At 35.4% G+C, this 24449-nt stretch overlaps 1 protein-coding gene across 1 annotated transcript in view; it reads left to right on the top strand.

The window, feature by feature from the left end:
- HIF1A (hypoxia inducible factor 1 subunit alpha) overlaps positions 1-21343 on the top strand; it is a 41814-nt gene extending 20471 nt beyond the window's left edge. The window contains exons 3-15 of the mRNA XM_060619988.3: positions 246-391; positions 475-559; positions 4043-4155; positions 4770-4972; positions 9368-9474; positions 10609-10756; positions 12742-12962; positions 13860-14146; positions 15402-15524; positions 15651-16078; positions 18499-18607; positions 19421-19547; positions 20022-21343. Of these exons, the coding sequence (XP_060475971.3) occupies positions 246-391; positions 475-559; positions 4043-4155; positions 4770-4972; positions 9368-9474; positions 10609-10756; positions 12742-12962; positions 13860-14146; positions 15402-15524; positions 15651-16078; positions 18499-18607; positions 19421-19547; positions 20022-20173 (2249 nt within the window). The 3' untranslated portion in view covers positions 20174-21343. The remainder of the gene's footprint in view (positions 1-245; positions 392-474; positions 560-4042; positions 4156-4769; positions 4973-9367; positions 9475-10608; positions 10757-12741; positions 12963-13859; positions 14147-15401; positions 15525-15650; positions 16079-18498; positions 18608-19420; positions 19548-20021) is intronic.
- The last annotated feature ends 3106 nt before the right edge of the window (positions 21344-24449 follow it).

The raw sequence follows: 24449 nt of genomic DNA on the forward strand, positions 1-24449 counted from the left end.
TGGCCTTTCCCCCCTCTTTCTCTTTTGCCCCACCGTGCTACCAGTCTTCCTTTTAATAACATGACCCTTCTTTTCAATGGTTTACTTGCCATGTTACTTTAAAAATAATCATTAAAAGCAACTGGCAAGTCTAATTTTAGTTTTTAAATAAAGTATCTGGGGAAAACTTTATACAACTACCTAAATATTGCTATCATTTAAGTATAACTTTTAATTTATTTTCCTTTTCTTGTGTCATTTTTTAGGTGATTTAGATATTGAAGATGAAATGAAGGCACAGATGAATTGCTTTTATTTGAAAGCCTTGGATGGTTTTGTTATGGTTCTCACAGATGATGGTGACATGATCTACATTTCTGATAATGTGAACAAGTACATGGGATTAACTCAGGTAAAATACCCACATATTAAGAGCACTTCTAATTTTTTTTTTGATTTTATGATACAGATCTAATTTTTTTAATGTTTTTACAGTTTGAACTAACTGGACACAGTGTGTTTGATTTTACTCATCCATGTGACCATGAAGAAATGAGAGAAATGCTTACACATAGAAATGGTAAGAGGAAAAGTCTGTTGTTTGATTTAATCTGGCAGGTGGTTTTACCTAGTAAAATACTGTTACTAATTTAAAAATTCTGCTATTGTACTAACCTAAGGCTCAAAACATCATTTCATGTTTAATAAAATGTTATTCTGTTCTTTGTTAAATCTTTGTTACTCTATTTTTTAGAAATTTCATAAAAATACCTTAATTTTTAAATCTCACTGAATTCTATAAATAATTATATAGATAATAATACTACATAAAATGAAAAAGTCAAGACCCAAAGAGGTCAGTTTATAACATACAACTTTTAGGCAAGGGGAAGTCATAATAAATAATAAGATTTTAGATAGTTGTTATACTTGAGGTACCAGTTTATGTTCAAGCTTTCTCAAGGACCAGGGTAAAGAAAAGAGAAAGTTCACCAGATTTTTTAAAAGCCTAATTGTTTATTTGACTTCAGGATGTTCACAGTAATTTGAGACTATGTAGTAAGATCATAAAGTATTATATTATTGAATGCCCCCACATTAGCAGCAACAAAAAAGACCCACTAAGACCTCTTAACTCTCAGGCTTGAGGGTTTTTTTTTTTTTTCTTTTCTTTTCTTTTTTTTAATGTCTATGTATTTTGAGAGAGACAGACCATGAGCTGGGGAGGGGCAGAGAGAGAGACGGAGAGGGAGAATTCCAAGCAGGCTTCATGCTGTCAGTGCACAGCCCAATGAGGGGCTTGATCTCACGAACCCTGAGATCATGGCATGAGCCAAAATCAAGAGTCAGATACTTAACTGACTGAGCCACCATATGCCCCTAGGATTGAATTGTTCAAAATAAGTCTTCAAAGATTTTGGAAAATACCTCTTGAATTACAAAAGCTTAATTAGTCTCTCCACCTGTACCTTCTTAAGGCACAAAGTATACTGATAATTTATAGTCACCACAATGAAAATTTGTCATTATGCTCTGTAGCTGTCCTTTGCAGCTCTCTAATTTAAGTGTATAAGTTTGTTTGCTTTTGTATTAAACAGCCTCAAGTTCATAGCACTTTTTGAATATTTTTTATGTTTTTCAATCTTCTTTCATTTATGATAATAGTTAACCTCTATTGAGAGATTACTCTGTGCCAGAACACTGTTCTCTGCATATTATATGCTTTAATGCCTTTTTTCTTCACAACACCCTGTGAAGTTACTGTTACTATTTCTATTTTACTGAGGAAACTAAGGCACAGAATTATTTGGAAACTTACCCAGGATTACTTGGTTAGTAAATGGCACAGTATAGGTTAAACTCAGGTAGTTGGGCTCATTAGTACTTTGGAGATCTTTCATGTTCAACAACTCTCAGTACTTTCTGTGGCTACTTTTGACCCTTTCAGTAGGAGCCTTCTCCTGTTTTCTTTAATTTAATACTTGGTGTTCACTGTGAACTTGGGAAAACAAATATGATTTTTAGAATTCTGTATAAAGGAAGAGTAAATACACTTCACACAGGGACCTAAGTGGGCTGTCAATTAGTTTAGTATAGGACTTCTAGTGTTTAGACTTTGAAGTTTAAACACTGAAGTTTGGATGCTCAGTTCTTCCCTTGGGCTATGAATGGATGGATATGAGGAAATTTTTTGATTGGGCAATGATGCTAATGCTTTATTCTAAATCAAATATATTCCACATAATATAGTTTAAATGTATGTTTTTGAACAAATGTTTTTTTTTTTAAACAAGTGGCTTTTTAAAGCACATGAACTTTTTGAAAATCATTCCTAATGTAATGAATGTTTGATGTTTTGTTGGGAAACAGATATGCACTTTTCACTTTTAGAAAAAGGGTTTGCTGCAATGCGTCACATATTAATGTTATGCTAAGAACCAGTGGTGTGTTTATACAACATAGTTCTATTATTTTTTTCATTTAAATTCTAAAATGATGACTTAGAGTTCACTAAATTATTATAAAATATGATTTATTTTTAGAGGTCTGAAAATTTAGTTCTTTTAAAATGTTTTTTTTTTTCCCATTAGGAAAATGATAGTACCTTGGTTTTTAAATTAATCTTCCTGTCCCAATTCAAAGGCTTTGGGTTTCCAAAGGTCAGTACAATTCAAGCTTAGATTACGAAGGACTGAAAATCCTCAAAGAATTTACAAGTAGATCTCTGTTGGCATCACAACCACAACACAGCTCTGTACCACCACTGAGACCAGTGTGGTTCTTGTGGCATCTTTTTAAAATCCATTCCCAAACACTGTGAGGGAGGGCAAATTGAATCCTGATTTGACTAAACCCAAATAACTTATATCAGCACCAAGACTGCCCCTTTGCCTAATTCCACTAGCTAGAACTCTTCTAGAAGAGTCCGGTGTTTCTACCTAAGTAAGCCTAAATTTAAACTATCTTATTTCTTTTCTACTTGACACCTTTTTACTAGCCTTAAAATCTCCAGATCCTTTTTTTATTTCCCTCCTCCCCACTTATTTCTATCAGTTTTCAAGTTTTTTCTAGTTCTTTATATGTCATTTGTCACCCTTCTTTTCACTTCTCTTTTAAACTGTTCAGCCTGATTACCATCATTGTATTTTAATTCTAATACATCATATATATTGCTTCTAGATTAATGTACCGTAAGTTCCTGACTGTGCTTCCCATCTCAGAATTTTTTAGAAGCTCCATGTTGTATATTTAAAGCTGAACTCCTAATTAGGGCATCCAAGGCCCTCCAGTTACAGCCCTAATCTTCCCTTTCTAACTATCTCATTACGCTTCTGCAAGTACTTTATATTGCAGCAACCTGATCTATCTACTAGCATCTATCTATTCCCCGAACATGTGTTCTTTTTCCCCACCTCTGTGCTTTTCATTATTTTCCTTTTCACCATGTTTTAGTTATATAAGGGTTGGAATGGGAATAAATAGACCTAAATTTATTTCACTCTAATTTTGCTTTGAAAAGTCATTCAATATTTTGGTTTTTTCCTCTAATAACAAAGTAGAAATAACGTCATGCCTGCTTTACAGGAAGATTTAAGGAAACGTCAGATATATAAAAATGTTACCTGCTTTGAAAAGAAAGTTGATATTTTAAAAGTTCTGTAAATACATGGAGTATTTATTATAAATTGAGCTAACACATTTAGCAAAGGTTTGGAGGAGTTCACTGAAGTTCTTTTTGGGGGGGGGGGTGTGCTTATTACACGGATACAGCAATTAAACGGGTACACTTAATAAGGCAGATTCCTACATTTGTATTTCTTTGTAATTTTGCCAGCTTTACTGGCTTCGGTGTCAAATGGCTAACTGTTATTTGCAATCAGGGAATCACTGGAACTGTGAACCCCAGTTACTGATTTGAGCATATTAATCCCTTGGATGTGTTTGAGTATGAATCACTGTTTATGCTGAGACTTTTAATTGAATAGTACCTAGGTGCTACTCTTACTAAAACAAATTTAAATATTTAATTATGTTTTTAAATTTTATTTCCTGCTTTTATTAGGCCTTGTGAAGAAGGGTAAAGAGCAGAATACACAGCGAAGCTTTTTTCTCAGAATGAAGTGTACCCTAACTAGCCGAGGGAGAACCATGAACATAAAGTCAGCAACGTGGAAAGTAAGTAAAAATGATTTCTAAGTGGTGATGCACTTGGTTTATAGATAAATTCATACATCTTAACACTGCTACTATTTAAGATAGCATTAGAATTGTGAGGGGAAACGTACAGTTGTTCATTGGCATTTGCAGATTTACCATCCCAAATGGTAGTAATTTGCCATTTTGAGGCATGAACTTATGTGAATTGTGATACTGGTATACCAATCTAATTTAATCAGCTGGTTTTTCCAACCCACCCAGTGTTTGAATCTTGATAGAAATTAATTTTCTATTTATTTTTGTTTCATTTCTTTGCTCAGTGTTGAAATAATCATCAAAGCAAGAAATAATAAAAATAATAAATCAAACTGCCACTATGACTAAATGAATGAAAAATCAGCCCAGATTTGTATGAAGAGAGTATTTTAAAGAGTAATTTAAGGTGCCTGAGTCATGAGTGGTGTCACAGGGGAAACATTTATTGATTTCAAAGATAGGGTTAATCCATGAATGACAGTAAATTTTATCAAAGCTTACTTGCCATGTCACACTTCAGCTATTTATCTCTGTGGTTTTTTTTTAACTAGCATTTTATATTTTTTAAAGAATTGCTTTGTTTTCTTTGTACACAGGTACTTCACTGCACAGGCCATATTCATGTCTACGATACCAATAGTAACCAATCTCAGTGTGGGTATAAGAAACCACCCATGACGTGCTTGGTGCTGATTTGTGAACCCATTCCTCATCCATCAAATATTGAAATTCCTTTAGATAGCAAGACTTTTCTGAGTCGTCATAGTCTGGATATGAAATTTTCTTACTGTGATGAAAGGTAAATGCTATACAAACTATAACATGAAAGTTTTAATTAGTCCATAGCAAAGACATATAATGCATAATTTGAGGAAGAATAGGTTACTTTTGGTTATGGACAAGAAAGGAAAGTGTTTGATCATCTCCTCACCCTACATATTGCCCATGATTTCTATTGCCATTTCCCTTTATGTTCATAACTATTTTTAATTGCCAATTTGATATTTTTATTTGGATATTTTTCTATATTAATAAAATATTTCTGTAACTGAACTGTACTACTATTGCCCCAAAACATCAACCTCAGAAATTGCTTTTCCTTTTATAATGCCTAGCATGGTTAGTATATCACTATAGGCATACGACTCCTACAAATATTTGGAAGTCATCCTTAACTTTTTTTTTACCTTCATTATGTATACCCAGTCGGTCTCTAAATCTTACAGATTTACTGTCTAAATACATTTCTTGATCCATTTGTTCCTTTCCACCCTTGCTTTCCTGCCACTGAATTCTTCAGCTCATTACCTTTGGCTTAAATTGTTGCCATAATCTCCTAAACTGTTTCTTTGCCCACAGATTTTTGCCCTCTAGTCTCTCATCCAGGATCCCAAAAAGTGGACTTCCTAATGTGAAAATCAGGTCTTTACACAGAAAAAACTCTGGTTTATAAAAATATTAGAGGAGGGCAGGAGATTTTTCTTTATCAAAAGAAAAATGTGCATTTTGAAAAGCTGAAAGAAAAATAGACCTTGACAATAAAACCCAAACTTTGCTTAGCATGGCCAACAAAGATATTTATGATCTGGCCTCTGCCCACTTGTCTAAATTAATAAGGAAGAGAGGGTGTGACCCCCCCCCCCCCCCCCAAACACCCTACAGCTAGAGAGCACCATGTACTCATTTGCTGTCTTAGCGCCTTTACATATATTTTCCCATTCTGCAGTGAGGTTTTCTTCAACTCCTAACACGTATTTACCTTTCAGGAGCCATCTAGATACTCCTTTGGGAAGCCTTCCTTGTTCTCAGGACACTATACTATTCTTGTGCATATGTCTGTCATAACATTTCTTCTACTCTTGTAATTATTTACTTGTCTCACTTTTTACTATAAGACTATAACATCATAGCTGAAGGCATAGATTATGTAGCCAGACTACTAAATCCTGATTCTGTTGCCTATATCCAAGTGATCTTGGGCCCATTAGTTCTTTTTGAGCATCAGTTTCTTCATCTTTTGTAACACCTACTTAACGTAGGGTCATCTTAAAGATTGTATGAGGGAACCAATTTTAAGCACTTAGTCATAATGTAAAGTAGGTAGAAATCCCCACCATAGTGGACAAGGAAATGTGACAGATCTCTGGCTTTAGAATCACATAATCCTGGATTCAGTCCTGGCTTGCAGCTCTGATACTACAGTGTGGTCTTGGTATTGAAACTTAACTCTTTCAGGGGCGCCTGGGTGGCTCAGTCGGTTAAGCGGCCGACTTCGGCTCTGGTCATGATTTCACGGTCCATGAGTTTGAGCCCTGCGTCGGGCTCTGTGCTGACAGCTCAGAGCCTGCAGCCTGTTTCAGATTCTGTGTCTCCCTCTCTCTGACCCTCCCCGGTTCATGCTCTGTCTCTGTCTCAAAAATAAATAAACGTTAAAAAAAAATTTTTTTTTTTAAAAACTCTTTCAAATTTTACTATCCTTACAATAAGGGTAGTATTTCAAAAGGTTGTTGTCAGAATTGAAGGAGTTTGTTGAGTGCCTTGCACACGTAATAAATGCTTCACCACTGGTGACAAGCATTTTATGGTGTTTATTGCCATTAATCATGTGAATATATGATAGAACAGAGATACCCATCCCTTTTTGAGGAATTATTTTTTATCTTTTGAACTCAGTAGCAAGGTATAGAGATAGGCTGGGGAGAATGGAAAGTAGTGGAGCTAGAATGAGAATTGAGGAAGGGAGTGACATTTCTCTCAGGTCCTATCAGAAAACTGGCAAAATGATCATGACAGAGGAGTAAAGACTGCCAACTTAGAGATCAGCCAAGTGAGGTTTTAAGTTTGACCAGGAGATTGTTATTTTCTGGTTAGAGCTCTTTACAGAAACTTCTCACATCTAAAACCCCTAATAACTGAGATCTAGAAAAATTTTTGCCCAATTTTGAGAAAATCTAACCTACCCAAAACTTACGGCATTCAAAATATCTCACAAATGCTTATTATTTACTGTACTAATTTCTGCTTATAGTTAATCCGCACATTTGAGCATCTACAATGTTCATGGCAAAGTAGAAATGAAGAGTAACAGTTCTTGGTCTCAGGACACTTACAATGAATGAATAATACGCTGCATTGTTGCTTTAGATCACAGGTTTCCTAGTACATTAAAAACACATTATGATCAAATTTCCTGGATCACTCTCCTTTTTGGTACAGAATATAAGCTATATAATTCTCTAAAGTTAAATAAAATTGACTTTCTAGGAAAGCATTCTGTTTATATTTTAACATCTTGCATCCCTTAATGATAGATGTACCTCAACTCTGAGAAGCACTGATTGACATCTAATTAAATCAGAGCTTCTTAACATGATAATAAAAGGCCCCCATTAATCTGCTTTACATCTCTAGCCTCATCTCTTCTCACCTGCCCCCACTAACCACATGAAAGTCTTTCTCATTTATACACTGTCAAGCATTGTCTTCTCTCTGTCTCTGCTTCTGGTATACCTTCTTCCTGAAATGGTTTTGCCGCTCACCCAACCATTTCTTCTCGTTGATAAGGGTGGTTCCTCTGATTCCTGCAACAGATTACCATCATTACACTTACCACATTATTTCATTAGTAGTATGGTAAGTGTTCCAGAAGATTAGCTACACGTTGAGTTTTGACCTTGCATTTTCACACCTAGAACAATGCCAGGCATACTTAGCATATAAAGATTTATTTTTTTGTTAAGTTTATTTATTTATTTATTTTGAGAGACAGTGTACAAACAGGAGAGGGGTAGACAGAGAGACACAGAATCCAAAGCATTCTTCGTGCTGTCAGTGTAGAGCCCAATGTGGGCTTTGAACTCATGAACCGTGAGATCATGACCTGACCTGACTGGAATCAAGAGCCACTGAGCCACAGAGGTGCCCCAGGCATATAAAGATTTAAATAATGGAAGTTTTTTTAATCCCACGGGAATTTTGTTTAAAAGTAACCAATGTAAGATGAATTAAAGTTATTTTTAAAGCATAATTTAAAGAAATCGGACCATTTTTAAAAAATACTAGTTTCCTTTGTAATGCTGCCACCTAGTGCAGATGTGTTTAGAGATACCTCTTTGTAAAGAAGTCTGGATTTTAGTTTTGGTTTAGTTTTTGTTTTTTGTGTTTTTTTTACAAACCTCTTTCTATTTGTAATTATTTTGGAATAAACTGTATGGCAGATCTTGCCTTAAAGTGTGACAACACAAACTCTTACTTTTATACATTTCTTAGAAGGATATCTTTCTTGTGTGTTTTTTTTTTTTTTGGACAGTACATTAAGTAACTTTTGCTTACAACTCAGAAAGTCCTGAGAAATTGAAAAGTTTAACTCAGGTTTTGCTCCTAGAAAAAAGAGAATATTTGTGTTTAGTGTGGTGTTAAGAAGACAGCTTTCTCTTTCACATGAAATGCGTTCCGTTTCTGACTGGTTACACAGAGTAGTAAGATCTAATCTATGTCCTAAAAGAACTTTCAGGAAACCAAAAGGGGTTTAGACTACTTTCTAGTCCATTTTCAGTTTGATATCATTGTTTCATCTAAAATGAATTCCTATAATTTTATATTATTTAAAAAACTAAGTTACAAGAGCATCTTCTAAAACAAACATAATGTGTATCTCTTTACTTCCATTTAGTGTAGATATTCTTTGGTTGGTGATACTAAAATTGTGTAGTAGATATTGATTGAAGCCTTGCCTAAGGGCACTGTTAAATAAAGAATCTGGTTTGTACACACTCAATACAAAAAGAATCTGGTTTTATGGTAAACTAATGTTATGGATTTAATCTTATATTTCAAGTTAAATGTCAGTGATTACCATTACATCTTTTACCATTTTATTTAGCAGTACTTTCTATCTACTTATGAATCCCCTTATTACCAAAAGTAAGTACAGTAAAACATGATGACAATATGTAATGAGTTTGGGTGAAAGGGATAAACGGGTTAAGTAGCAGGATGTGAATCCAGAGGATTTAAAGAACATGCATGGTGCCGTATTTAGTAACTGTAGAGTTACCAAAAGTGAGATGTAAACTTCTTAGCAGAGAAGGATGCTCTTAGTTTTGAAAATTCATTTGTCCATGAGATTAATTCATATCAGTTACTTTAAAGAAGCAAAATTTCTCTTTCTCTTCTTACATTTTTTACTTAACAGAATTACTGAATTGATGGGATATGAGCCAGAGGAACTTTTGGGCCGCTCAATATATGAATATTACCACGCTTTGGACTCTGACCATCTGACCAAAACTCATCATGACAGTAAGTACAATGGAAAAACTATATAGATTTTCTAATTATGTAATTCTTGCAGTCTCCTTACTGTTTGGCCATATATCTAACTTTTTGGTTAAAATTAATCAGTCTTCCTAGACTAAATATCTTAATAGAACTCTTCATAAGGGATGTCAACCATTAAATCTATGTTTTGTATTTGTTGTAACTGATACTAGTTAAAGTAGAATCATTTAATAATATATAAAACTAACCTGGCATTTTTAATACAAAGACTAAAAAATGTCATGGAATATTATAGCATCATTTTCAGAATTCACATTGAAGTATTTAGATCAGTTGTTAGCACATGGAAGGCACTTAGAAAATAATTATTGAGTGACTTAGTGAATGTGAAGGCAATCAATGTCATGTACAAGTGGTAACAAGTACACTTGACATAAGATACTCGTGAATGTTATTTGAAGATCCCATAGTAAGACTTTCGAATCTCACTTGCTTATTTAATCTGTACTTAAACATGACTTCCCAATGTGATCAGGGATACCTGAATGTCACTGAGTTAGAATGATTAGCCTTGAACTACAAAATGAGTGCAAGTCAGCAGTCAGGACCCCAAGACTCAAGATAATGTCATCATTACTTTTTATCTGGTACTTGCTCCCAAATTAACAATTGATTAAGTTTGCCTAAATTGCGAAGATTTCAGCATGATACCAGCTGAGATTCAAATATGCGAGCACAGCTATTTGAAGCATTGCTAATTCTCTGGAAACCTCAGTAGAAATGTAAGGAAATGTAGCAGTGCCACTTGCTCAAATGTGCTCTGTAGAATCAAGATTATTCATTGTCTAGTCTTTTTGATACTTTCAACATATAAGTCATTAAAGGAATTAGTCACTGCTGTCCCTCATTCCTGGCTTTCCTTTTTATTTAAAGTGAAGATTGGCAGGAAAGGAGTTTATTTTAGGGGTTAGAAGAATGAACTGTGTATATTTTTGGCTATGCTGGGGCTTTTTCTCTGTCACTTTAAACAATTATAACTGATTCTATTAAAATAAACATCTCTTTTCTAAAATAATCAACATTCAGCATCCATTTATTTGATTGAAAATTAGAAGTTATTTTCTCTGCATGACTGTTTTTCCTTTTCACTCCTAGTGTTTACTAAAGGCCAAGTCACCACAGGACAGTACAGGATGCTTGCCAAAAGAGGTGGATATGTCTGGGTTGAAACTCAAGCGACCGTCATATATAACACTAAGAACTCTCAACCACAGTGCATTGTATGTGTAAATTACGTTGTGAGGTAAGCCTGAAAAGTAAATATTTTGGGGGAGCAAGTAATAACCTTTTTGGATATTTTGTTCTTTTATATAAAGGGAGATAAGATTATAAAATGTTAACTGAATTTTATTTTCACATTTCCACCTAATTACGGTTTTCAGTACTTAGACCTGAGTGTCCAGGCCTGCTGTTCTGCAGTGATTGTACTATTACCAGTACCCATCTATTCACATTCTTTTCACTCCCATTTTTAAAAAGACCTTAAAAAAATACCATATCCCTTATTGGGTTAGTTTGCTCTAGTCCTATTTCTGTCAGCATATACTATCTCAAATAGCTATGTTATTTTTGTAGGAAGAACCCTGGCCTTGGAATAGGTAGCTTTGTGTCATAGCTCTTTCACTTATTAGCTGCATGACCTTGGGAAGTTCTTATTACTTTGAATTTCACCCATATAGGAGAGATGATATTTATCTCCTCAATATTCTGAGGATATTTAATCCTCAGAAATGAGGATTAAATGAAATTCTACGTGAGATTACCATAAAAGGCTGTATAATATAGTGCATGGCTCTTGTGTATTCAAGAACTCTTCTTTTAGTTGACTGGCTTGTGAATATTATGGATATCATAAACTGGCCTTCCATTTGATCTGCTTCAGCAGGTGACTACTCCCTTCTAGTCCATCTTCCACATTACCACCATGCTGAGTTTTCTTGCATGGATGTCTGAGCATCTCCTTTTCCTTAGAATTGTTTTAAAGATGCTTTATCACCCCCGAGATAAACCCTTGCTTAACTTACATAGCATCATTTCTTGTCATTTTCTATACTCTTCATGCTTTCGTTGATTCCACCTACCCTCTTTCTAAAATCTGTGACTACCTCTCTTGGTAAGACTTTGGTCACTTGTCTTAATTTTTGCCACTTCTGACACCATCCTTCAATGTTTTTTATTTTTTTTTTTAATTTTTAATTTTAGAGTGTGCAATTGGGGGAGAGGGGCAGAGGGAGAGAGAGAATCTTAAGCAGACTCCACACTCAGTGCAGAGGCTGACTCAGGGCAGAATCCTATGACCCTCGGATCATGACCTGAGCTGAAATCAAGAGTTGGACGCTCAACTGACTGAGCCACCCAGGCGCCCATCCTTTAATGTTTTAATATTAGTGTCAAAGAGTTCTTTTGTGACTTTCCCATTAAATTACCCACTTGGAATGTCCTTCTTTTGCCCCTGTCCCATCTGCCTAACAAACCCTACTTGAGCCGAAGTTTCAGCTTGTTGGCTGTGAAGCACGCCTTCTCTATTCTAGCAGTTACCATTTTGTATTTTAATTGTTTGCACATCTACATTGCACTTCTGAGGACAAGGGTTAGGTATTTTAAACTTTGTATCCTTGGTTTATTTCACTTAGTAAACACCTAAATGTTTGTGATTAAAGGAACAATAAAAACTTACATTTAAGCCAAACACATGGATCTGTTGTTAATCATCCCTCTTCCACTCTATCCTGTAGGTGTTATCACCGTATCATTTTCTTACCACCAAGGAAAATATGGCACCTGCCTTAGGCCTTGGTCATTTATCTATATGTCTTTATATTCTAGGGCCATCCTTAGGTCATGCCTCATACATCAGTCCCAAAGAGTTCTTCTGTGCCAGTTTCATTACATGTGAATCCTCACAAAAATTGTTTAGATGTGTTGGTGCCCTTCATGTACTTGACTATTCCATTTCTTTGTCACCATCACTCTTCCCAAAGGGATAGCTGAAGTTTTTTAATTTAGTCAAATATTTAAACTGTCTTATACTATGAATTTTTATAGGTCTTTATTTCATATTGGCATTTTAAACCCTGAATGTGAGCAAGTATGCATGAACTATTAGGTTAAAGCATCTTAAAATGTTCCTTTTCATAAAGCAGTATTTTAAGAGACAAGGTTGTTTCAGAGACCCCCTGCATTGTGTCAGTGCTCAGTTAAGAATTACTAATCTCTCTTTTTTGACAGTGGTATTATTCAGCACGACTTGATTTTCTCCCTTCAACAAACAGAATGTGTCCTCAAACCAGTTGAATCTTCAGATATGAAAATGACTCAGCTGTTCACCAAAGTTGAATCAGAAGACACAAGTAGTCTGTTTGATAAACTTAAGAAGGAACCTGATGCTTTAACTTTGCTGGCCCCAGCTGCTGGAGACACAATCATATCTTTAGATTTCGGCAGCAATGGTGGGTCTTTAGTTATTGTGTTGATTGCCTAAACTATGTCTATTGCTGTAAGCCCATTTTAACTGAATTTGGACATTTTTTGTTGGTAATCATTTGGATGTTGTAGTCTTATATAATTTGTTTTTCAAAGTCTTCAAAGTATTTGCTTAAATATTTTTGCCTCTCTAATTTCTCAGCACTCCTGCTTCTGTCATATTATTGGAAATTGTGCTTCAAAGGGTGCTTAGGTATTTCTTCTTCCCACTTCAATGTTTCTCAACCACCCTGCTATTTCTGTATTTCCCACTGCCCTATTTTCTCCACAATTGAGCAGAGTTCTATTGCAATAGGCATAGTTCACTAAAGGATAAATCACCAGTCATACCATAATATCAGACATTGAAAATGAAAACTGTAATTTCAAAGTTAGTTAAATTTTAATGAATAAAAGGTGTGAAAGGGTTGGAATTGCAGAGTTGGTTATTTTTTTGTTTTTAATATTTATTTTGAGGGAGAGAGCACGTGTAAGTGGGGGAGGGGCAGAGAGAAAGAGAGTGAGAATTCCAAGCAGGCTCTGCACTGTCCACAGGGACCCCACCCAACTCAGGCTCAGTGCCACAGAACTGTGAGTTCATGACCTGAGCCACAGTCAAGAGTTGGAAGCTTAACCAGCTGAGCCACCCGGGTGCCCTTGTGGGGGTTTTTATGCTATAAATATAATAGGAGCTGTCAATAGTAGATTGGAAAGATAATTCAGATTTAGAGTTGTACCATAAGATCTGTAAACTTTCTGATGAAGGAAAATTTAGCAACATTTTTGTTTGAGTGAATTAGACGTGTTGTAAAAGGGGGCTTGCATTTCTGTATATATTAAAATATAGCTATTCTTTAAATTGACTAATAATTTTTTACCTATAGACACAGAAACTGATGACCAGCAACTTGAGGAAGTTCCATTGTATAATGATGTAATGCTTCCCTCATCCAATGAAAAATTACAGAACATAAATTTGGCAATGTCTCCATTACCTGCTTCTGAAACTCCAAAGCCACTTCGAAGTAGTGCTGACCCTGCACTCAATCAAGAAGTTGTACTAAAATTAGAGCCAAATCCAGAGTCACTGGAACTTTCTTTTACTATGCCCCAGATTCAAGATCAGCCAGCTAGTCCTTCTGATGGAAGCACTAGACAGAGTTCACCTGAGGTAGGTGTCATAATAAAAGAAGAGCATAACTTTCATACTTTAATGTTCAGGAATGTATTTACAAAATGAGTGCCAAAAAAGTTTTGAATTTAGTCATTGATAGAGAATAATGTCTGTGCCTATAATAGCTCCAAGCCCATACATACTACTCATTGTGTTGGAGAATTGTCAAGTAGCAAAAACCTTACTTTAGCAAAGCTTAAAAAGGGAAGGGCTAATTGCTGAATTTTGTCCAATTTCCATTACTTGAAATTCTGGGTAAATTTAACATGAAAATACCAAGTCTTACACAGAGCAAATACTTGGTAACTATTTTTTATTCAAGTTCTGTCTTGATAATAGTTTTTCTATAAACACAAAGAAAATAGTCTTTAAGGGCTAGGCTGAGACCAAGCCTAACGATGTCACATGGGGCTCTATTTCTAAATCTAGAATGATTCAATTTTGATTCAGTACAGCTTCCTATATCTAAAGATAGCTCAGGAGTAGCACAACTCAGACTTGAATATTCCGACTTGGTGAGGCACAAATAAGCCTTAATAAATGGTGAATAAGTTTACATTAAATATTTATCAATTCAAACTGGCAGGCTAAGAGGAGATTTGACATCTCATAGCCTTCGGGAGATTTGACATCTCAAAGCCTCTGTGCTTTGGTGGCTCACCTTCCCCAGCATAAAAATCTATTGATTCATTTTGTTTTTTATCAGACAAAGGTAAATCTAACAAAAATGTTAAAATGAGGGAAGCAAAAGTTTATGCTTAAATTATATAGCTTTGGTTTTCTGGTTATAATCCTTGCTCAGAACTCCCAAAATCGTACTACATATGTTAAGGTGAATGCAAGTAAAACAACTTAAGTCTCTACCCCTACTTCATCCCAGGGTAGATATGAGATTTTTAGGTAGATCACCACAGTAGCGTGGCCTCTCAGTACAAAGGTAGAGTCCAGTGAATAGTAAGTATATCATATCTAATTATTGGCCAATTAGGTACCATGTGGGCGTTGAATTATTAAATGAATTCTCCTAGAAGCAGATCAATACCTTTTAGTCCTAATTTCATAAATGATGTTACACAGAAATGCATGTGTTGGCAAAATTAGTTACAAGGGTAAGTTCAAAAGTTTAACTTCCCTCTAGTTAGATAAAATGTGATAGAAGAGATGGACTTTGTTGGTTTAAGAATTCTAACAACTAGCAAAATATGTGCAGGTTTCCTCAGGGAAAAGTAAACCCATTGAGTTCCTTTTACAGCCTACCAGTCCCAGTGAATATTGTTTTGATGTGGATAGTGATATGGTCAATGAATTTAAGCTGGAATTGGTAGAGAAACTTTTTGCTGAAGACACAGAAGCCAAGAATCCATTTTCCACCCAGGTATATAAACTTGCTTATTATATTTTCTGTTAAACTTTATTAATTGTTAGTTGGAAGTGACTTTGGGTTTAACTTGTTATTCTAAGATGTGGCCATTGAAAAACTCATGTATTTTTTGCTTTAAAGGACACGGATTTAGACTTGGAGATGTTAGCTCCTTACATCCCAATGGATGATGACTTCCAGTTACGTTCCTTTGATCAGTTGTCGCCACTGGAAAGCAGTTCTACAAGCCCTCAAAGCGTGGGCACAATTACAGTATTCCAGCCGGCTCAGATGCAGGAGGAACCTCCTGTTACCACTACCAGTACCACTGCCACCACTGATGAATTAAAAACAGTGACAAAAGATGGTATAGAAGACATTAAAATACTGATTGCATCTCCATCTCCTACCCATGTACCCAAAGTAACTACTGGTGCCACAACATCACTGTATGGTGATACTGGAAGTCGGACAGCCTCACCAAACAGAGCAGGAAAAGGAGTCATAGAACAGACAGAAAAATCTCATCCAAGAAGCCCTAATGTGTTATCTGTCACTTTGAGTCAAAGGTAATTATATACAACATTAAAGTTATAGTTGATTTATTATTTTTGAGAAAGTATGTGTGGTGATAACTTATTTCTAAGCATAGAAAACTTTCTGGTAATATGTTTTTGACATACAAATTCTGGACTTAAAACAAGCACTCAAATTAAACTTGTGTATTTGTTTTCTTGAAGATAACCTTAGCACCTATCTAAATGTAGGAGGTAGGAGGATCTTCTAGTACTTCTAAAAATTAAATGCAGCCAGTAAGTTCAGTAAATGTACAAAAATTGGCCCTGTTTTTTGCAGTTGTTTAAATCAGACTAGTTAATTCTCCTCACTGTTTCTGTCTCTTTGAGCTATTTTAAAGCTTACCTGAATAAAAGACCTTCCAACGTAAGGGTATTTCCAATTCCCCATTTCACATTGAGCCTGATGATCTTCAGTCCTCAGTATTCAACATAGGTATTTATAAGCCTCCTTTTAAAATTTATGTATAATTGTGCTTTTTTTCCATTACATTTTTATAGAACATTAGCTAGACTATAGGTTTAAGAGCTACAACAGGAATCTGAACATGATTTATGATATTGCTTTTGTGGAGTTAGTTTGAACAAATACCTGTACACTACCCAAATTTTAAGTTATAATTTCTGTATATAATTTGTAGCGGGATTTGACATTTTAAATTTGAGGCTGTAATCAAAGGAAACAAGTTTTAGCTAGTCAGAGAGGCAGTTTGTAGAGGAAAGAAACAATTTCTGTTGTGCCTACACTGAACCAGATAACAACAGCAAGGAAAAAGCACTGCCATAACAAGAGTCTATGACTTTTCTTCTCCTGCCTTTCATCACTGTTTTGAACTAGAATGCTAGGAGAAACCTTTTCCCAGAACTAAGAAAAGATCTTGGGGCTTTAGATTAACAAGGAAGCGTTTATATTACTTTATAAATTAGTATGTCACCAAATGACTATAGGCTCTGACCTTTAAGGCAGTGACAGTCTCTTAAACATTTCATTGTATTAATATTTGGTCACTAAATGGCTATTAGAAGATGAGTGAATATAGTAATAGAATTGGCTATGACCTATAATTTACAGTTTACTATTAGCTACAGAGGACTATGGGATATTCCGTTTTCTGAACAACTGTGTGCTTGTCAAAACCAAAGTCTAACATCTAGTCACTTTTTTTCACATTAGTATCAAAATAGTATGCACTAAATACTTGCAGAACTGTACGAAGGCTTTTTCTTTATGACCTAATTGCAAAATCAACATGTTGCACTAAACCAGATGACTTACAGCTTTAGAGCAAAGATTAAAGATAACCCATTAAGAAGTGCCTGGGTGTCTCAGTTGGTTAAGTGTTCAACTCTTGATTTTGGCTTGGGTTGTGATCTCAGGGTCATGGGATTGAGCCTCGTGTCAAGCTGCATGCTTAGTGGGGGGTTGGAGCCTGCTTCAGATTCTCCCTCTCTCCCTCTTCCCCTTAGCCCCCCTTACACGTGCTGATAAATCCTTAGAAGTGCTACTACTAAGATGATATTTATATGATAGATTGCACTGTACTTCATAAAGATAATATATTTCTATAGGAATTTAAAAACCTGCCTATCTGTAATAATGAAGGTTTTACAGAATTTTTTAAAATACAAAACAAAACTGCATGTAGGAGAGCAGTTTGAATAATGTATCACTCATATGGCATTTTCAACTATATGGAACAGAGCAAGAAGCTGTTGCGATTGTGTATGGGCTGGGGGGAGGAGTTCTTGAAAAGACAAAATAGATAACAGAATTCATGTGCCTGATACATAAAACAGTTCTTTACTACTTAATATTAATTTTAAATGGAGATAGTTCAGGTTTGACAACCAGATCAATACTGAGGGCAAAGTGGCTTCGTGGGAAGATTACTGGGAGGGGAATTGGTATCAGGAGATCTAGAAGGCACTTCCATATCTGCAACTAACCAGGTAATTTGCTCCAAGTCCCATTGCTAACAAGCCTCAGGTTTCTCATTTATAAAATGGGTGTTTTATACCTCTTGGAGATTGGTGTGAGACTAAAATGAGCTAATGAACATGCAATGTTTTATAAACTAAAAACGCCATAGAAATGTGAAGTTACTCTTATAATAGTCCCAGGAATATTTGTACTGGCTGGAATGGAAAAGCCAGTATTTAACTTTAACCTACAAAAATGTCAACTTAGTTCTGTTCAGATCTATTTTATAAATAGGTAAATGCATATTTTAAGAAATTTTCTTTTAAAAACTGAGCTTTGACTTCAGATGATAAACTTTAGTAATCAGAAAAATTCTCTTACATATTAACATTATATTCCTTAATGTTGGAAAACAGGCATCATTTATTTTGCTCAAAAAAAGTTAGTTGGGTATTTTAAAAATAGTAAAGCAACTATGTGTTTTTTTTCCCAGAACTACCATTCCTGAAGAAGAACTAAATCCAAAGATACTAGCTTTGCAGAATGCTCAGAGAAAGCGAAAAATAGAACATGACGGTTCACTTTTTCAAGCAGTAGGAATTGTAAGTGTGAGAATATGTTTCTTTTTCTGTTGTATAGAAGCTAATGTGCTGTATACAATGTGAGTCAATATGTAGGTGATTTCTCATTTCTTCCATATACGAAAGTTATATATTCAGAGGTTAAACATTGTTTCTTTCACTTGGTATAAAAGACTATTTCATAAAAATACATTTAAATGAGGGTATCTGGGTGGCTCAGTTGGTTAAGCATCGGACTTCAGCTCAGGTCATGATCTCACAGTTTGAGTTCCAAGCCCCGCATCAGGCTCTTTGCTATCAGCACAGAGCCTGCTTTGGATCCTCTGTCTCCCTCTCTCTCAGCGCCTCCCCATCTCTCTCTCTCTCTCTCTCTGTCTCTGTCTCCCTCTCTCTCCAAAATGAAACATTAAAAAAAAATACATTTAATGACTACATTCTCATTGTAAAAATTCCAAACAAAGCAGATGTATTTTAAGTAAAAAGTGAATTTCTCCCTTCATTCTAACCTCAGTGTCACCACCAGTCTTGTTCTCTTCCCTTACAGTTACTTTTCCTTCTTACCTCCAAAAAAAACAGTAGTTAAAGTTAAGTTAGTGCTGGTATAATTCATACTGATATTTTCAGACTATATTTACTGGAAAGCATTTACAGAAACAGTTGCCATAATGAGTGGCAAATGACTTTATCCATAGTAGTATTAAGAGAAATAATTAAAAATAATTTAGAACCATATTTAAGAAATTTGCCTATGTACGGTTATTAATCTGCTTTTACAAAGTAAGTTTCTGCTTTTACAAAATTTCAACATAGTAAAATTAACTGTGCTGTTTTTAGGGAACATTATTACAGCAGCCAGATGATCGTGCAACTACTACATCACTTTCTTGGAAACGCGTAAAAGGATGCAAATCTAGTGAGCAGAATGGAATGGAGCAAAAGACAATTATTTTAATACCCTCTGGTTAGTTTATTCTTTCTACCCTTGAACATCCCACAGAGAATTAAAATGTATGAAAGTTTTTTATTTAGAAGCTTTACTTTCAAAGTGATTTTCATTCTTTAGCATCATTAAAAACTAAGGTAGCAGTTTATCCACTGGTGGTGAATACAGGAATAGCTATTCAAGATGGAACTTTTAATTTATCTTTGTGTGCCATCAATATTCAATAGAAGCTAAAACTTGTACATTTGTATGCCTTTTTCAGAATTGATTTATCACTTCTTTGTGCCATCATTGTATCCTTTAAACACTTCTGACATAGCACCAGTAACACTTTATTCCACTTGCTTTTTCACATAGTTGTGGTTTTGCCCTGTAGACTAGAAACCCAGAGCTTATTTGCTTTAGTTTTCTGCAATACCTATAGCACAGTGAGTGTTCAGTAATATTCATTGACTAGGTGAATGAATACTTAGGTATGTCTTTGTTTTTCAGATTTAGCATGTAGACTGCTGGGGCAATCAATGGATGAGAGTGGATTACCACAACTGACCAGTTATGATTGTGAAGTTAATGCTCCTGTACAAGGCAGCAGAAACCTACTGCAGGGTGAAGAATTACTCAGAGCTTTGGATCAAGTTAACTGAGCTTTTTCATAATCTCATTCCTTTTTTTGGACACTGGTGGCTCATTACCTAAAGCAGTCTATTTATATTTTCTATATCTAATTTTAGAAGCCTGGCTACAATACTGCACAAACTTGGTTAGTTCAATCTTGATCCCCTTTCTACTTCATTTACATTAATGCTCTTTTTTAGTACGTTCTTTAATGCCAGATCACAGACAGCACGTCTTCACAGTTCCTTGGTATTTAAACCATTACATTGCAGTAGCGTCATTTTTAAAATGCACCTTTTTATTTATTTATTTTGGGCTAGGGAGTTTGTCCCTTATCGAATTATTTTTAATAAGATGCCAATATAATTTTTGTAAGAAGGCAGTAACCTTTCATCATGATCAGTTTGAAAAATTCTTACTCTGTTTTTTCACATTTTACATACACAATAATGATTTGCCAGCAGTACATGGTAGCCACAATTGCACAATATATTTTCTTAAAAAAATACCAGCAGTTACTCATGCAATATATTCTGCATTTATAAAACTAGTTTTTAAGAAGAAATTTTTTTTGGCCTATGAAATTGTTAAACCTGGAACATGACATTGTTAATCATATAATAATGATTCTTAAATGCTTGTATGGTTTATTATTTAAATGGGTAAAGCCATTTACATGATAAAGAAAGATATGCATATATCTGGAAGGTATGTGACATTTATTTGGATAAAATTCTCAATTCAGAGAAATGATCTGATGTTTCTGTAGTCACTTTGCCAGCTCAAAAGAAAACAATACCCTATCTGTAGTTGTGGAAGTTTATGCTAATATTGTGTAAATGATATTAAACCTAAATGTTCTGCCCACCCTGTTGGTATAAAGATATTTTGAGCAGATTGTGAACAAGAAAAAAAAAAAATCATGCTTCGTTAGCAAAATTGCCTAGTGTGTTAATTTGCTCAAAATTTGATGTTTGGTTTTATGCACTTTGTCGCTATTAACATCCTTCTGTTTTCATATAGATTTCAATAATTGAGTAATTTTAGAAGCATTATTTTAGAAATATATAGTTGTCAGTAAACATCTTGTTTTTCTATGTGCATTGTACAAATTTTTCATTCCTTTTGCTTTTTGTGGTTGGATCTAACACTAACTGTATTGTTTTGTTACATCAAATAAACATCTTCTGTGGACCAGGCCCCCTTTGGTCAGCTTTTATATTAAAAATTTTGTTTCAATGCCTCCAACTCATAAAATTGATTACCAGCAGTTATCTTATGAAAATTAAATTGCCAGTGATTGTTTCTACATTTATTTTATTGCCATCACTTAAATGTATACTGTGTCCGTAAATGTCCTATTAAGTAAAAGCAAACTATAAGGTTCCACTGTAAAAAATACACTTTTAGAAAAGAAACTTGTCATTTATAAATTTATGAACCTATTAAAGTAAAGCAAATTTTAATGCTTTAATATGAATGGGATGAGTAAAGCAAATCCCAAATATTATAGTTACATAATGTTGTAAGGATGAGAAGTACCTCTAAAGATTTCTAATCTATTTCCATTTCACAGATGAAGAAATGTAGACCTCAAATGATAATCGATTTGTCCAAGTCTTCAAGGTAATAAATGGTATACCAAAGATTTACACTTAGGTTTTCTCTTAGTATGAAACTAGAACAAACCTTGCATGTTTTTTTAAATCAGAACTATATATTTTATATTTTTTAAATAACTTAATTCATTTTTTTCTGTATGTTTTTATGGAATTGCTATATTTCTTTCTGATTATAAAAGTAATATTCTCGCTGTAAAAAAAAAATTTTTGCACAAAAAGATGAAAAATCACCATGAGCCTCTGCACCTAGAAGTAACAGCAAATTATTTTTATGGACAAATTACAAAGGCAGTGGCCAGAGCCTTAGGTCCTGTAGCCTGAGGTTACAAGAACCAAAATATCTTGAACAAAATGAACTAAGTCTAGATCTTATCTTAGACTGAACAAAATGTTATTACAGCGGCATGAAAATTTGGGAACAAAAATTTATAATTCGAAGACTCCAACATTTTGGGGGCACATGCATACTTCACTGTAAATACTATGACCCAAAGTAGTTTTGCATTTCATTACAGATAGTATAGAGGTGGTATTTTAGAATAAAATAGTTGCTTAGTATTTTCAGGTCAAAAACCCAAAAATTATGCTTATTTTGGTAGCAGAATTAGCTTTAGTCGAAAGCTAGAAGTTTATGTGTAGTTTTCAAATATTAATAAGTGGTCAGGTTATGTAATGACCGGGAGTCAGAAAATGACTTGTAAGAGCAGTGATTTAGAAGAGAAAGCCACTTTAACAGACAGTAGAACTGGAAGAAAGTAAGTACCCACCTTTTGGTCATTCAGGAAACAACCCCCATGGAAGTGCTTGAAGCTGCTGGAAATAGAAGAACCAGCCCGCCCTTCCCAGCTTTGTGCCCTCTCTCTCAGACTGTCATTTACTTCGTTATAATGCCTTTCTCTGAAGTATAACCCTACCCTAGCAACTAGAATTCTATAATAGCTCTTCTATCCTCCCGATGGATGCGTATACTTTCCACTTTTCTGGTGCTGCTGTGAATGAATGACCACAGTGTTATTTTACTTACCTGAAGAAAGTATGGCAAAGGAGTTTAGTGTATTTTGTTCTTTTGTGCTCACCATTAACTTTGGAACTAAAAAGGGTCCTACAGAGAGCTTACCACAACTAAGTACAATGGCTTTTAGATGAGTTAAAATGAATCTAAACATCTATTAGGTCCTATATGCTAGACTTTGTGCTAGGATGTTATCTCACAGTCTTCAAAAAACACTTCTGAATTAATATTTATATCATTTTGTAGATACGAAAACATTCTTGAGACCTAGCCTAAGGATCAGAGCATTTGAGGTGGCCATCAGTGACTCCATAGCTCATGGTGCTAAACACCAGGGAGGGTACTAGCCAGTTGGGTAGCAGTAGAGCATGCCCTTTACCCTATTAACTGTTTAAACAGCAAACAAGAGAAAGCAATGGGGTGAAGGTAATGAAATCATAGGGGATGTGCTAAGAGGAATGGCAAGACAAACGGAAATGAGTTAAGTGGTGTTCTAAAGTGCTATCGAGAATTTTGAGTTTGAACTAGAGATTCAGGTGTCTGGTGATGGAGATATTAACAGGTAAATGAGATGATGTATGGAAAGCGCGTTAATGAACTATAAAAGATTACATCAGTGTATGGCATGGTCCTCCTAGAGCTGTCTGACTTAATGGCATTATACACGTTTAAGTTTGTATAACTTTGCAACTACCTTTCCAAATAGCAATTTTCCCCTACAACCTTTAAAACAGAAGTGCCCTTAAAGTTACTGGCTGTGCAGAAATTTAAACATTTAGATTCTAGAAGTTCAGATTTCTAATGTAGCAACGTCAAAAAAAAGTTGCAAAGAATATGTAATCTTTTTTTTAACAATGGGCTTTTGGTTAAATAAAACCTTTGCAAACATGTTGCCAACTGAAACCAACAACAGTGTAAAGAAAAAAAATCTTACTCAGGTGTTTTTTAGGTCTGCCGCTAACCACTTTACTCGTATTTCATCCCTTAAAATAGCGCTGAACCTGTTGTCCCAGATCGTTTTACAGATCGTTGTTTGATCTGTAGAATTTGATACAAAATAGTCTCCCTGTAATATTAAGCTACGTCTTACCACAAACCCTCCTATTAATACCTTCTGGAGCTTTTTTGTGTTCACACCTTTTAGAGGTTTGGACATAATTTTCTTACCTGTAGTGGACGGTTTTATCCAAGACGCTGCCCAGACACCCGATCTCCTCGTACTACTTAATTTCCTTTATTCCCTTGTCTCGGATCCATCCCGGGACGGAGAGGAAAGACAGGTGCCTGAGAGCAGCAGTGATCAGACAGCCCCCTCAGCGGGGAAAATAACAAGGATGCGGAGGGGACCGACCACCCCTAATGTCCGTGGTGCCGCTGGTACTACATGATGAGGATGCGAAACACAAGCCGCCCGGAGAAACTTCCCCAAACCCCGCCCGCCGCGCTGCAGGCCACGCCCCGGTACGTGCTCGGGCGCAGCACAGCAGCCCCGGCCCCCGCCCTCCACCCCAGGCCCGGTCCGCTCCGTGGGGCGGGTGCTCCCAGCCCGGGCCTACGTGTAAGATCTCACGTGGGAGGCTCGGCCCCACCCGGCCTGCTGCGGCGCGGGGTGGGGCGGGTTCTCGAGGGGTCAGCGCTGCTCTTTAGATGCCTGGCGCTTTCCCGATTTTT

This window comes from Panthera onca, chromosome B3 (genome assembly GCF_046562875.1).
Source record: "Panthera onca isolate mPanOnc1 chromosome B3, mPanOnc1 haplotype 2, whole genome shotgun sequence".
Classification (NCBI taxonomy): Eukaryota; Metazoa; Chordata; class Mammalia; order Carnivora; family Felidae; genus Panthera; species Panthera onca.